General features: G+C 42.6%; 1 protein-coding gene and 1 long non-coding RNA gene across 3 annotated transcripts in view; one reads left to right on the top strand and one right to left on the bottom strand.

Annotated features, from left to right (window-relative positions):
• Positions 1-2,307: 2,307 nt before the first annotated feature.
• LOC122560283 lies at positions 2,308-11,567 on the bottom strand. Its single transcript, XR_006314712.1, has 3 exons — positions 11,480-11,567; positions 4,309-4,312; positions 2,308-2,318 (listed from the first exon to the last, which is right to left on the bottom strand). It is a non-coding gene; the product is annotated as an uncharacterized LOC122560283 (long non-coding RNA).
• The window catches only part of tbc1d20 (TBC1 domain family, member 20), a 28,012-nt gene continuing 23,134 nt past the window's right edge, over positions 9,783-14,660 (top strand). The window contains exon 1 of one of the 2 annotated variants that reach the window (XM_043710832.1): positions 9,783-10,130. In XM_043710832.1, the coding sequence (XP_043566767.1) occupies positions 10,079-10,130 (52 nt within the window). In that variant the 5' untranslated portion in view covers positions 9,783-10,078. Of the gene's footprint in view, positions 10,131-11,566; positions 11,871-14,660 lie in introns of those variants that run through there. The other variant, XM_043710833.1, reaches the window with a different exon arrangement.

Below are 14,660 nucleotides of genomic sequence, written 5' to 3' on the forward strand. Positions count from 1 at the left end.
GTATCATTCATCAAGAAAGGAATTGAATGCAAAAATGGGTTATCCTTCAGTTATATAGGGCACTGGTGAGATGGTATCTGGAATCCTGCACTGTATTGGTCACCTTATTTAAAGAAGACTAAATGTGTTGGATTTAAATCAGAGACAATTTGCTAGACTAATACCAGGAATGTGTTGGTTGTCTTATGAAGAATTTTTGGAGAAGCTCAGCTTGTATTGTTTAGATATTAAAGGTGTCAAGTGGTATGAAGAGTGAATAGAAATATGGCATTGAGATCAAGAATCAGCCCTGATAATTTTGAATGGTGGAGCAGGCTGGACGGCTAAATAGACTCATTTCTATGTATCTGCCAAATTTGGAAGAATAAGAGCCAAAAAGTGGTGGAAGCAGAACCCCTGAATATGTTTTGACCAGAGGTGGATTATTAGGTTGAGTGGAACATCAGATTTGAGGTTGCAATCAGATCAGCTGTGATTTTATTGAATGGAAGAGCAGGTTTGAGTGGCCTACTCTTCATTTGTATGCAATTGTCAGTCAGATACTCTGGTTAATTTGTTTTTAATATTCCTAGTCTTAGCTCAGGAATACAAAGTTCATTTTAAACTAACTGCCTTGATGATTAGTAATTCAACAAACAAAAAGCAAGAGTTGAACCTGATGTTTCCCTAATCAGTTTGGTTTGGTTTTGCATCATGCAAAGTTGCTGAAGCATTTAAGGATGAAGACACATGAGGTTTTTGGAAGCATATTAAGTATATGAGAATTGAAGCAAACTGCCAGCCAGAACTTCTTTTCAAGGGTTGCATTTTGGTTTTGCAGCAAAATAAGTTCTTTATCAGTTGCTGCAAGTATTATTTGTCACCATAACATAATACCCATTTTCAACTGAGTGAAGGTTATTTAAAATTATAAAGGAATCTTGATCAATGGGCTGAGAAGTGGCAGATGGGAGTTTAATTTGAATAAATGTGAGGTATTGCATTTTGATAAAGCAAACAAGGATAGGTTTGAAAAATTAATGGTAGAACCCTGGGTCATGTTGTCAAACAGCGACACCAAGGGGTTCAATTACATAGTTCTTTGAAAGTTGATTAAGAAGGTTGCTCAGGCCATTGAGTATAGGAGTTGGGATGTCATGTTGAGGTTATACAGGATATTGATGAGGCCTCTTCTGGAGTACTGTGCGCAGTTCTGGTCACCCTCCTATAGGGTGGATATTAAATTGGAGAGGGCTCAGAAAATATTTACTAGGATGTTGCTAGGAATGGAGGGTTTTGAGTTATAAGGGTAAGCTGGGATTGTTTTTTTTAATGATGCATAGGAAGTTGAAGAGTGACCTTATAGAGATTTATAAAATTGTGAGAGGCATAGATAAGGTGAATGACAAAGGTCTTTTCTCTAATGTGGGTGAGTTCAAAACTAGATGAGAAGAGAATAATTTAAAAGGAACAAGAAGGGCAATGTTTTTCCACACACTGTGGTTCGTGTGTGGAATGAACTGCCAGAGGAAGTGGTAGGTGTGGGTACAGTTATAACATTTAAAAGACATTTGGATGAGTGCATGAATAAGAGAGAAAAACAAGATGCTGGAAAAGCTCAGCAGGTCTGATAGCATTGGTGAAGAGAAATTTGTGGGCGGCACGGTGGCACAGTGGTTAGCACTGCTGCCTCACAGCGCCGGAGATCCGGGTTCAATTCCCGCCTCAGGCGACTGACTGTGTGGAGTTTGCACGTTCTCCCTGTGTCTGCATGGGTTTCCTCCGGGTGCTCCGGTTTCCTCCCACAGTCCAAAGATGTGCAGGTTAGGTGAATTGGCCATGCTAAATTGCCCGTAGTGTTAGGTGAGGGGTGGGTTGCGCTTCGGCGGGGCGGTGTGGGCTTGTTGGGCCGAAGGACCTGTTTCCACACTGTAAGTAATCTAATCTAATCTAAAATCAGAGTTAATGTTTCGGGTCCAATGACCCTTCCACAGAACTGACAGTTGTTAGAAAAATATTGGTTTATATGCAGACAATAAGGTGGGGGCAGGAGGTAAGAAGTAAATGATACATGGGGATAGAGCCCAAAGAGAGGGAAAAGGACCGTTGGACAAACAAAGGAATTGATAATGATCTGGGTAGGAGGATGAATTGTTGTTAATGGAAACTTAGTGGCTAACAGTGGGTAGTGTATAATGGCAGACTATGTGATAGCAAGATCTGGAGTGTGGGGTGGGGGCTAAGACATGGGGGCATTCAGGCCGTGAAGTTATTGAACTCAGTATTGAGGTCAGAGGGCTGTTGGTCCCCAAGTGGAAAATGAGGGGCTGTTCTTCAAGCTTGTGCTGAACTTCACTGGAACACTGCTGCAAGTCAAGGACAATGATGTTGACTTGGGAACAAGGTGATGTGCTAAAGTGGCAGGTAACTGGCATTCTGCAAAGTTGTAATCCATTCTATGCTTTTTTTTCCCAATGTAGAGGAGACCACATTGTGAGCAGCAAATGCAGTTATCGCATAGCCTGCCATTACATATTACCTATTGTTAGCCACTAACAGTCTCCATTACCACCTATTCACCCTCCGGAACACTCCTTTATCTGTCCAACTGTTCTCTCTCCCCCCCCCCCCTTCTTTGTGCTCTATCCCTGCCTATTGTTCACTCCTTACCCTCTGCCCCCACCCAATCTGCTTATAAACTGACATTTTTCTAATTAACATCAGTTCTGAGGAAGGGTCACTGGAGCCAAAAAACTAACTTTGATTTCTCTTCACAAATGCTGCCAGATCTGCTGAGTTTTTGTTTCTGATTTACAGTATCCACAGTTCTTTCAGTTTTTAACATGAATAGAAAAAGTTTGGATGGATATGGGCCAAGTACAGGCAGGTGAGCAGAGTTTAGTTTGGGATTATGGTCGGCATGGACGAGTTGGACTGAAGGATCTTTTCCGTGCTTTATGACTTTATAACTACATCTGCATGTTTCCCATTTCTTGTTTCTGTCTAACTTCTCAGCGTCAGTCTTCCACTTTGGCTTCCTCTATCTAAATCTTATCCACTATGTCGTATACACATTTCTAATTCTCCTACATAGTTTCTCCTCTCCCTTCCTGTACACCTTGTCATATTTTTATTTTTCTGTTGCCTTTCAGAGAAAACAGGAAATGGCTTCAAAATTGCAACCTTTTGATAAATATGAAATTATCTGACCTTTCAAAAATAATTCAAAATGGATTAGTTTATAGTTGAAAATTGTATGGTGTCTATACATACTTTCGGACAGTACCTGGTAAGAAACTATGTAAGATACTTATCAGACTTCAGTTTTGTTTTATTTAAAAGGAATCCGCTACACAAAAAAAATGACAATAGGAATAAATTAGACGTAGTTGTTTTCAATATCAGGAATCACTTATCGGTGAGGATTTTTATGCACAATCTAAATGTCTCCATAGAAAATAAACATGTTTACTGATATTTAGGGTCATGGCAAACTTGAGAAAAGATTCAGGAAAATAAGTTTGCAGAGTGGAGTTGGCTGACTGCTGGGTCTTTCAAAAACCTAACCAAATAGTTATTTCCTGCACTGCCCATAGTCTTAATTAACAAATAAATGTTGTCAGAAGTATATTCTGGAATGAAGTAACAAGAAATGTGCAGATGCATAGATCTTTAAATCTGAAAGTACAGGAAGATAAGGCAAATGACATTTGGGGTTTTATATAGAAAGTATAAGTTCCAAAAACAAGGAGGTGATGTTGAATCTGATGCCTAGTCAGTAGTGTATTGTGAGAGATTTTGGGGACTGGGATTAGTGATGGAGACAAGGCAAGGGTGCAGGGAATATTCATTTGTATAAACACTCACTTTATTAGGTTAAATTTATGAAGAAAGCTCAAAATACAGAGTGGTTTTCAGCATCTGGTTGAGGGAAAATAATGTAATTCTACACATGTTGCTCTCATTGATTGTTGGATTGATAACACGCTTGATAAGTAAAAACTCGGATTTACACTTGTATAAGATTACTTTGGGATGTCCCAATATTTGTTATACCTAGTGAAATATAGTCACAGTAATGGGAGAGAAACAGCAAAAAAAGTTATACTCAGCAAACTCTTGCAAGCAACAATATGATAAAAGCCAAACCATCTGTTTTTGGGTATTGGGTGAATCGTTATTATTGGCCCCAATCCTGGGGAAAACTCTAAACAAAAAAACTGGAAGAGTTGTTGATGCAGGAAATCAAAAACAAATTGATGTAAAACCTCAGTAGGTTTGGCAGTATCCAAGGAGAGAAGTCAAAGTTAATGTTTTGAGTCCAGTGACCCTTCTCCAGAACTGATGGTAGCTTGGAAGAGGCTGATGTTCATACGGTGGGGGAGGGAGAGGGGGATGGATGGTGTAACCGATAGGTGGAGTTAGAGCCCAAAGAGACAGAAGAACCCTGGCCTGCTTCAAAATAGTGCACAGGCTCTTTTATAGCCACTTGAAGGCATCCAGGGCCTTTGATCCATGTTGAATCTGAAAGCCAGCACCTGCAACAGTAACAGCTTTCCAGATCAGGAGCTGTGTTTAACCATATGATGGGACCGTATTCGCTGGGAAAACTTGCACCAACCTATTTGGTTTCAATCACTAAACGTTGGATAGCGCTCCTACCTACGTTTGGTTTATAAATCTTGACAGTTACCAGGCTGAACCTAACCCCTTTAATTGAACCTATCCCTAAAGAGAGAGTACACAGTCTGTGAATTATTTAGTTACCTAGTACATGAATGTTTCTGTAATGTGCCATGGAGATGTTTGGGCTCAAAAGTGTAAAATGAATATTGTATATTTGTTTAAAAAGCAGATTTTTAAATACGGGTGTGCAGGGGGCTGGGAAAAGTAGTAACAGGCACGAATTACTTTAGAACATTAATTTTGGTACTTAACGCTGCTTAGAAATCCAGACTTTTTGAGTCAGATGTAGGTCGATCTAAACTTCATTATGCAACGAGCCGCACTTTGTATCTACATTGGGAAAACAAATGTCATGTATATTATATACATATTACACTGGTTAATTTTGCACTGCTATTGCCCTGACAGAGAAAAAGCATAACTATTGGTAAGTCGCAGTTTTCCAAGGAAGTGCTATTTCGGCAGCTCAGATGTCACCCATAATGTTGCCAACGCCAATGTGGTTACAAAGTATAACCAAAGTAAATTTCATTGAGAAAGCTCCTTGCTGCATCACCATTATAAACTATTAGCAAGAAATAATATAAAATGTCATGGTATATTGTTCAGATCATTATTTTGAATCCAATCAAATTTCAGATTTTCCATGACGATGACACTCAAGAAAGGAATCAAACAATGTAGGTATCATCATCAGGAATAAGTGATACATTACAAACAGTTTAACCCTATAGACATGAATGCTAACAGCCTGCATTTCAGATGCATAACCATATAAAATTTGATTTGGGTAAAATACAGTAAGGAGAAACAAAGCTTGGTGAAATAGGTAGGTTTTAAATAGCATCTCAAAGTAGTAAGAGGTTAAGAGACGGATTGGTTTCATAAAAGATTACCAGAATGTGGGGATTAGAGCACATTGATCTCAGTCAGTCAAAGGAAAGAGAAAAGCATATTAAGGAGTATTGTGGAGGGTGGTAGAACAGTTTTACAATGTCCTCATTACACAAGGGTCTTTGAGCGATCACTTCATGTTGTTTATTGATGCCTGTGAACCTGGCAAAATCTGCATAATTCCCACATAGTGTCTGTCAGTGGGAATCATTCATAGTAATCACTGGAGGAGAAACTGTTTTGCTGTTACTTTCCCATTCAACACGGTGAGTTTACTGAGATTATTCTTCAGTGTGAGACCCTAAAGTAACGTCAGTTAGAAAATAATGATTGCAGATATTATCAATATGTTGTCATGTTCTTTTTTAGATAAAATATCACTTTTTATTTTTTTTTTATCAATTTAATCTTATCAGGAACATTGTCAGTTAAAATAGATTTGATTTTTATTTAACTGAGGCAGGATGATAGCCAAAGTCTTTTTCTTAGGGTAGGGATGTCCAAAAGTTAAGGTGAGAGCCGAAAGATTTCAAAAAGACCTGAAGGCTAACTTTAATGCAGAGGGTGATTCATTTATGGAACGAGCTGTGGATGTAATGGAAGTAGGTACAATTACAACATTTAAAAGGCATTTGGATGAGTACATGAACAAGCAGGGCTGATGAAGGGATCCTGCCTGAAACATCAATTTTCCTGCTACTCGGATGCTGCCTGACCTGCTGTGCTTTTCCAACACCATTCTAATCTTGACTCTGATCTCCAGCATCTACAGTTCTCACTTTCACCTAGTATTGATAACATGGACAAATAGGTTGAGGATAAATATATAAACTCTACCAACATATGCCAATGGTAGGCAGTAAAAGCAATGGAGAGATGAGACAGAGAAATTCAAATCTCAACTATATGATCCATAGCTCCAGACTACAATACCTATGTAAAAGTGCATGTTGCCACAGCAACTTGGACTCTTTGGGAACAGATTGGCTGGATAGTCATGTGAATTAGGTTGGCTCAAACAGCATTGCATTCAATCCCTGTTCTCGCTGAGGTGGATCCAGGACTTGTTTCTTTTCTCTTCCCATGTGAAGGGTGTGCCACTGGAGGTCAGACCAAGTTTGAGCAGAGAACTCAAGAATATGCTGTTGCTTTTCTAGAAGTTACAAGAAATACTGAAATGAAGACACTAGAATAGAGACATTGTAACTATGAGAAAAGAATGAACAAATTTGGGATTCTTTTCTCTTAAGGGAATGCAGAGGTGACTTGATAGACATCTAAAATTAGTAATGGGTTTCATAAAATACATTGGACCACAGTGACAGATGATCTGTCTTGATGCAGAATGTGATACATGCAGGGGGAAAGTAGCTATCACCTTTGACTAAATCATGAAATGGAGTAACATTGAGCTAACTCAGGACCGGATGCTTGTTTATGAGGCTTGAGTTCTCAGCACCTTGTATGGTTGTGAAACAGCTGTCAAGAAAGGAAGCTCAGCTTCCATCTTTGCTATGTATGTCACATATTTTGGGTATTTCGTGGAAGAACGAAATCATAAATGTAATAGTCTTCTCAAAGGTAGTGGTGACTTTGGTGGATTGGACACATTTGCAGGATGAAAGATAGGTATATATCCAAGGATTCTCTGTATGCTGAGGCAGAAGTGCATCCAGAATGTCCAAAGTTGTGTTTCAAGATTGCTTACCAGTGTGACATGAAGGCCTTAAAGCATGAATGTTTGAACCTGGGGGACACCAGCTGATGATAGGAAAGTGATGATATCATCATCATTGATCACCAGCAAATGTACGTGACATGAAGCTTTCAGCCCTCCCCCATTGTTGATGGTTTTGGACTGCTGCATGCCCCATGCTTGTACACAGGGAACAATGCTGCTCCCTTGTCTTTTACTCTGGGCATCCTCCACTACCTGTACCTCTTCCTTTTTAATGACAGCATAAAGACCATTATTTTCCAGTCCCTTTCAGTTCCAAAGATTAGTCATAATGGACACAAAACTTTAACTTTCTCCACTAATTCCTGCTGAGTTTTACTAGCAATTTATGTTTCTAATTTTAGACTTCCCTTTCCTTATAATTTATCTACATCTGCCTTAACCATGTTTAATGACCCCCACCTCCACTGCCATCTGAAGCACAGAGTTCCAATGTCGCACAAAAAAGTTCCTAAAATGTCTTAATGATGATGTGAAGTGGCAGAAGAGGTGCTAAGGAAGCAAATTTCTGTACAGTACTCTGTATCCCAGTTTTCTGTACCTCATGGGACATTCTGTCTTATGTACCCAAAATTGTGCAGGTCAAGAATCATTGTTTCACCAATGGAACCAATGGCAAAAACTCATGATCCTAAATTGATAGGACCCTCCAGTGGAGGATACCCTCAGTATTCAACATGGAAGTCTCAGCCAAGACTGGTATACTCAAAACCTGTGGAGTGGGATTCACACCTGCAACCTTCTAACTCAAATCCAAAGTTACTGCTCAAAGCAGTGAGCTTTTGCCTTTTGCCTTTCCCACTTGAAGTGCACATTAGTAAATGGAAATTGTGCTAAAATTATACAAGGCTCTAGAAAGACTACAGATGGAATACTGTGAATTGTTACAGGCCCCTTCTCTAAGGTAACATACTGGCATTGGAGGCAGTACAGTGAAGGTTTACCAGGCCGATACCAAGTGTGGAGGGACTATCATATGAGTCTAGATCGAGTAGGTCAAGCCTGTATTCATTAGAATTTAAAAGAATGAAAGGCAACCTTATTGAAACATTCAGGATTCTTAGGCGACTTGACAGGGCAGACTTGAAAGATTGTTTCCTCTTGTGGTACAGTCTAGGACTAGAGGGCAGAATCTCAGAATAAACGGTTGAACATTTAAGTCAGAGATAAGGATGAATTTCTGCTGTCTGAGGGTAGTGAATCTGTCGATTTATTTAATGTAAAGGGCTGTTGAGGCTGTTTGCCACATTTGCCTTTAGGTACAGGAGTTGGGATGAATAATGCATTCAATTCTGATCAACCTTCTATATGGAGGATGTTGTTAAACTTGAGAGTGCAGAAAAGACTTACAAGGATGTTGTTGGGGCTGGAGGGTTTGAGCTATAGAGAGGCTGAATAGGATTGGGCTTTTTTCTCTGGATAGCTGGAGGTCTTATAGAGGTTTATAAAATCATGATGGGCATGGATAGGGTGAACAGTCAAGATTAGAATGGTGCTTGAAAAGCACAGCAGGTCAGGCAGCATCCGAGGAGCAGAAAAATCAACGTTTCAGGCAAAAGCCCTTCATCAGGAATGAGGCTGGGAGCCTCTGGGGTGGAGAGATAAAACCCAGAGGTTCCCAGTCTCATTCCTGATCAAGGGCTTTTGCTCGAAACGTCGATTTTCCTGCTCCTCGGATGCTGCCTGACCTGCTGTGCTTTCCCAGCACCACTCTAATATTGACTCTGATGTCCAGCAGCTGCAGTCCTCACTTTCGCTTGAACAGCCAAGATCTTTTACTTTGGATGGGTGAGTCCAAAGCTTAAGGTGGGAGGAGAAAGATTTTAAAATGATCTGAGAGGTACATTGAGAAAATCAAATGGATTCCAGTCATCAAATCTGAACAGAGGGAACAAGAAGTAAGTCTTCCATATTTGGTGGTCCAACCTTTGCTTAGTCGGGAAGGTGGATGTGGGTTTGCTCCCCTTCTGTGTGGAAAGAGTTTAATTGCTGGAGAGACTTTGGCTGCAGTCATAAATACCATCTTTTCATCAGTAGTAGCAGTTTTGAAGAAGGGTCACTAGACTCAAAATGTTGACTTTGCTTTAATTCTCCTCAGCGCTGCCAGTCCTGCTGAGTTTCTGTCGCAATTTCAGTTGTTGTTTCAGATCTCCGAAACAGGACTGTTTCCTGTCCAGGGCAATCCCCTGTTTCATTTCAGCATGCTGTCAAGGTGTGTTAAATTGGGGTGGACAAAGTCAGGGCACCAGTTTACAGTCCAGCAGGTTTATTTTAAATCATAGACTTTCGAAGCATGGCTCCTTTATCGAGACATTTCATTGTGGCTGTGATTGATCATGGGCCGTATAGGCTGTTCAAACAGCACCCTTCCACCCTCCCCTCATTTCACTGAACGGCTGGCCAGATGATATGGGCTGAATGGCCCACTTCCGGTCCGTCTCCAGTCCGGTCTGGAGCGGGGGGGGGCGGGGCACGCGCGGGGCTTCCCTCAACGTCGCGACATCACAAGGGTTGCCATGGAGGCGGCTGTGGCTGACGCTATACGTGGACACGCCCTCGCGCGCGTGTGTCCCGTGCTTTTGAAGAGGGGGGAAAAAAAATCTTCCAACCGCCACCCGCCCTCTTCCCCTCCCCCAACGATCCTTTACCTCAGAGAGGCGGCGGTGTTAGCGGCCAGGGCATGGCTGGTGCGGTATGAGGCGGACTCTGAGTATACAGCACAGGCCAAACAGCGAAGTCTGGGCTTAAAATGCGTCTCCTGCTCGGCAGCTGTCCGCTGCGATGTATCTGAAGAAAACTCGAAGCAACTCGATAAACGGGATCGGGAAACAAGGTAAATTCAATCAAAATCGAAGGGCCTTCTTATTAAAAAGGAGGTTTGTGTATGGGGGAGGGGGGGGAATAGAATGTACAACGTTCCGAATGAGGATGAATCCGTATCTTCGAATTTCTGGCAGCAAATGTCGGTGCGTCGCTCCAGACGGCTTGTTTTGTTTCCACTCTGTATTTTTATTATTGGCCATGGGGGTTGGTGAAGGAGGAGGTGGAAGCCGCCTGAGACCGCCCTGGTTTCTCTGTCAACCAAGCTTAATACTGGTTGTTTGATTGATGGCGATGTCCTCCAATCGGGGGAGGTCATTCGGGGAAGGGACGGTCTCGGTAGCGAATGGCGTGGCGACGTTTTTTTGGGGGGTGTGACGGGAGCTGGGAACTATCAGGCTAGGTTGCGTCTAGTTTATTGACATCCGGGCGAAAGGGATATCAGCTGATGGTTACTTTTCATTTTGATGCGTTATTTATCTTAAAAGTTTTAAAAGGGTTTTTTCAGGGGGTTGTGTCGTGCTGATCGATACGTGCAGGATAATTGCAGCTGGCTGTTCACTACAAGTTTTCCAATAGAGGTCTAAAGTGCACAAAAAGACCATTCGGTCCACCGTGTCTGTGCTGGTCAAAGATAAGTACCTAACTGTTGGGATTGCAACTGCACACCTAAATACTTCTGAAATATTGGGGAATGGCTCGCTGAGATTTCAGTCGGGCTCGCAGGGGCTGACCGCACCTCCTAGTCTTGGCCGATGTCTTGACCATCCTTGGCCATCCTTATTGCCAGAATGAACCAAACTACAAATTGGAGGAACAATACCTCGGACGGCATGGTGGCCCAGTGGTTAGCTCTGCTGACTCACAGCACCAAGGCCCCAGGTTCAATTCAAGCCTTGGGTGACTGTCTGTGTGAAGTTTGCAAATTCTCCCCGTGTCTGCGTGGGTTTCCTCCGGGTTCTCTGTTTACCTCCAATAGTCCAAAGATGTGCAGGTCAGGTAAATTGCCCATAGCGTTAGGGCATTAGTCAGAGGGAAATGGGTCTGGGTGGGTTACTCTTCGGAGGGTTGGTGTGGACTTGTTGGGCCAAAGGGCCTGTTTCCACTCTGTAGGGAATTGAATCTTTCGCCTGGGCAGCCTATAGCCTGGAGGATTCAACATTGAGTTCTCCAACTTCAAATAATCTCCCTCCCCATCCCTGAATCCTTTACCAGCCCCTCTCTCTCCCTTCCACTCCTCCCTGCCACCACTGGATTCATTCCTCCCATTGACCAACCAAGTCGTATCCTCTACCTGTCTTCACCTATCCCCCATGTCATCATCCTGCCCCACCCCTGCCTTATTTGCACCCCCCCCCCCACCTGCCTGTCTACCACTCTTACAGACAGTGAGTTCCAGATTCTCAACACCCTCAGGTGAATTAGCTTTTCCTCACATCTGCTCCTTCCCTTCAATCTATGGTTCCCTGGTCATTGTTCCCTCCACCAAGGAGAAGGTTGCTTCCTGTCTTCCCTATCTGTGCCCCTCAAACTTTTATACATTTCAATTATGTCCCTTCTCAGTCTTCTCTAAAGAAAACAATCTGTTTGTCTAATCTCTCTCCATTGCTGAAGCTCTGCAATTCAGGTGACATCCTGGTAAATCTTCTCTGCGTGCTCTGACCTGATCAGGTGTACCTCAGAACTTTGTGGGAAGTTTGGGATGTGATTGATGGGACCCTTCCTGAGATATTTGTGTCATCAATAGCCACAGGTGAGTTGCTGGAGAACTGTAGGTTGGCTAACGTGGTGCCACACTTTAAGAAAGGTGGTAAGGAAAATCCAGAGAACTATAGACTGATGAGGTGGGCAAGTTGTTGAAGGGGATCCTGAGGGTCAGGATTTCATGTATTTGGAAAGGCAAGGACTAATTAGGGATACTCAACATGCTGTTGTGGTGGGGAGTTGCTTTTCAGACTGTTCAGTAAAGGCAAGCATGCTAAACGCTGCCTTCATCATCCTGTTTACCTGCGACTCTACTTTCAAGGAATTACAAACCTGCACCCTAAGGTCTCTCTTGTTCAGCAATGCTCCCCATGACTTTATCATTAAGTATATAAAGTCTGCTCTGATTTACCTACCAAAATGCCACACTTCACATTTGAAAATTAAACTTCATTTCCCACTCCTCAGCACAGAGTTGTGACCAGTGGTGTGCCAATAGGAGTTGAGTCCACTGCTTTTTGTCATTTTATATAAATGATTTGGATGTGAACGTAGGAGGTATGGTTAGTAAGTTTGCAGATAGCATCAAAATTGGTAGTGTAGAGGACAGACAAGAAGGTTACCTCAAAGTGCAATGGGACTTTGATTAGATTGGCCAGTGCGCTCAGGTGTGGCAGATGGAGTTTAATTTACGTAAATATGAGGGCAGATCTTACACATTTAATGGTAAGGTCCTAGGCAGTGTTGCTGAACAGAGACCTTGGAGTGCAGGTGTATAGTTCCTTGAAAATGGAGTCGCAGGTAGACAGAATAGTGAAGAAAACATTTGGTATGCTTGCCTTTATTGGTCAGTACATTGAGAATAGGAGTAGCGAGGTCATGTTGCAGCTGTACAGGACGTTGGTTAGGCCACTTTTGGAATATTGCATGCAATTCTGGTCTCTTTCCTATGGATGAAGGATGTTGTGAAACTTGAAAGGGTCAGAAAAGACTTACAAGGATGTTGCCAGGGTTGGAGGGTTTGAGTTATAGGGAAATGCTGAGTACACTGGGGCTATTTTCCATGGAGCGTCGAAGGGTGAGGGGTGACCTTTATAGAAGTCTATAAATTTGTGAGGGGCACGGATAGGGTGAATAAGTAAGGCCTTTTCCCCGGGATAGGGAAGTCCAAAATTAAGGTACCTAAGGGGGCAACTTTTCACACAGGGTGGTGCATATATGGAATGGGCTGCCAGAGGAAGTGGTGGAGGCTGTTATAATGGCACCATTTAAAAGGCATCTGGATGGGTATACGGATAGGAAGGTTTTAAAGGGATGTGGGCCAATTGTTGGCAAATAAGACTAGATTAATTTAGGATATCTGATTGGCATGGATGAGTTGGGAGGACAGGTCTGTGTCTGTTTCTGTGCTGTACATCTCTGACTCTCCTCATACATCAGTCTTGCTACCCCTAGAATCAATCTGGTAAATCTTTGCTGTAGCAAGAACGTTCTGCTTAAGACAAGGAGACCAAAACTGCACTGGTGTGATTTTTTTTGCCAAGGTGTTGTGTAATTGCGTACAAATTGGCTGTACTTGAATCCTCTCACTATGGCGGCCAACATTCCATTTGCTGCCTTTCCTGCCTGCTGTACATCTATGCTTACCTATAACAACTGTTGTATGAGGACACCCAGGCCTCGTACAATCCCCTATCTCAATTTTATGGCTATTGAGATAATTATCTGCCTTCATGGTTTTGCTTTCTGCTGGTGCTTGAACTGCTGCAATCCTTGTGTTGTATGTACACCCACAGTGCAACTATGAAGGTGTTTCCAGAGTTTTGACACTGCAGCAAGGAATGGCTGTATAGTCCCACTTCAGTGTGATGCTTGCGGCTTGGAGGGGAATTTGCAGGTGGATGTGCCTCTGTGTGTCTCATACCCTTTCAGGTGGTAGAGCTTGCAGGTTTGGGGTGCTATCAAAGGAGCCTTGGTAAGTTGCAATGTTTTCTGCACATGAGGCACACAGCTGGCAAAAATGATTTGGTGGAGGGTTGAGTGAATATTGAAGTTGGTGAATGTTGTTGAGCTGCTTGATTATTACTGGGTCTGCACAATCCAATCAAATGGCAGCATTGCATCATAGTCTTGACTTGTGCCTTGAAGATGGTGGACAAGCATTTGGGAGTCACAAAGTAAGTTACTCACTGCAGAATTTCCTGTTCCTGACCTGCCCTTGAAAACTGTATTTATATGGATGGTCCAGCACAGTTGCTGGTCAGTGGTTACTCCAAATGTTGATTGTGGGACAATTCAGCAATGGTATTATCATCAAATATCAAGAGGGAATCCAACCATTTGATGGTAATAGTCATTGCCTGGCATTTGTTTGACTGAATGTTACTTGCCACTTATCAACTGAACTCTGAATGCTGGCCAGGTCTCACTGCTTTTGGACATGGATTGCTTCAGTCTCTGAGGAGTCTCGAGTGGTGCATTGTGCATTGAAAAAAATCAGTTGCTGCAATACTCAGAAGGTTCGACTGTGCCTCGACTGTGGAGAAATATTCCAGATCAATTATTTTTGCATACTAACCTATTATAGAGAAGGTTATCTGCCTAGCTGAAAATGTGTTGCTGGAAAAGCGCAGCAGGTCAGGCAGCATCCAAGGAACAGGAGAATCGACGTTTCGGGCATAAGCCCTTCTTCAGGAATGAGGAAAGTGTGTCCAGCAGGCTAAGATAAAAGGTAGGGAGGAGGGACTTGGGGGAGGGGCATTGGAAATGCGATAGGTGGAGGGAGGTCAAGGTGAGGGTGATAGGTCAGACTGGGGTGGGGGCGGAGAGGTCAGGAAGA

This window comes from Chiloscyllium plagiosum, chromosome 20, assembly GCF_004010195.1.
Source record: "Chiloscyllium plagiosum isolate BGI_BamShark_2017 chromosome 20, ASM401019v2, whole genome shotgun sequence".
NCBI classification, from domain to species: Eukaryota; Metazoa; Chordata; class Chondrichthyes; order Orectolobiformes; family Hemiscylliidae; genus Chiloscyllium; species Chiloscyllium plagiosum.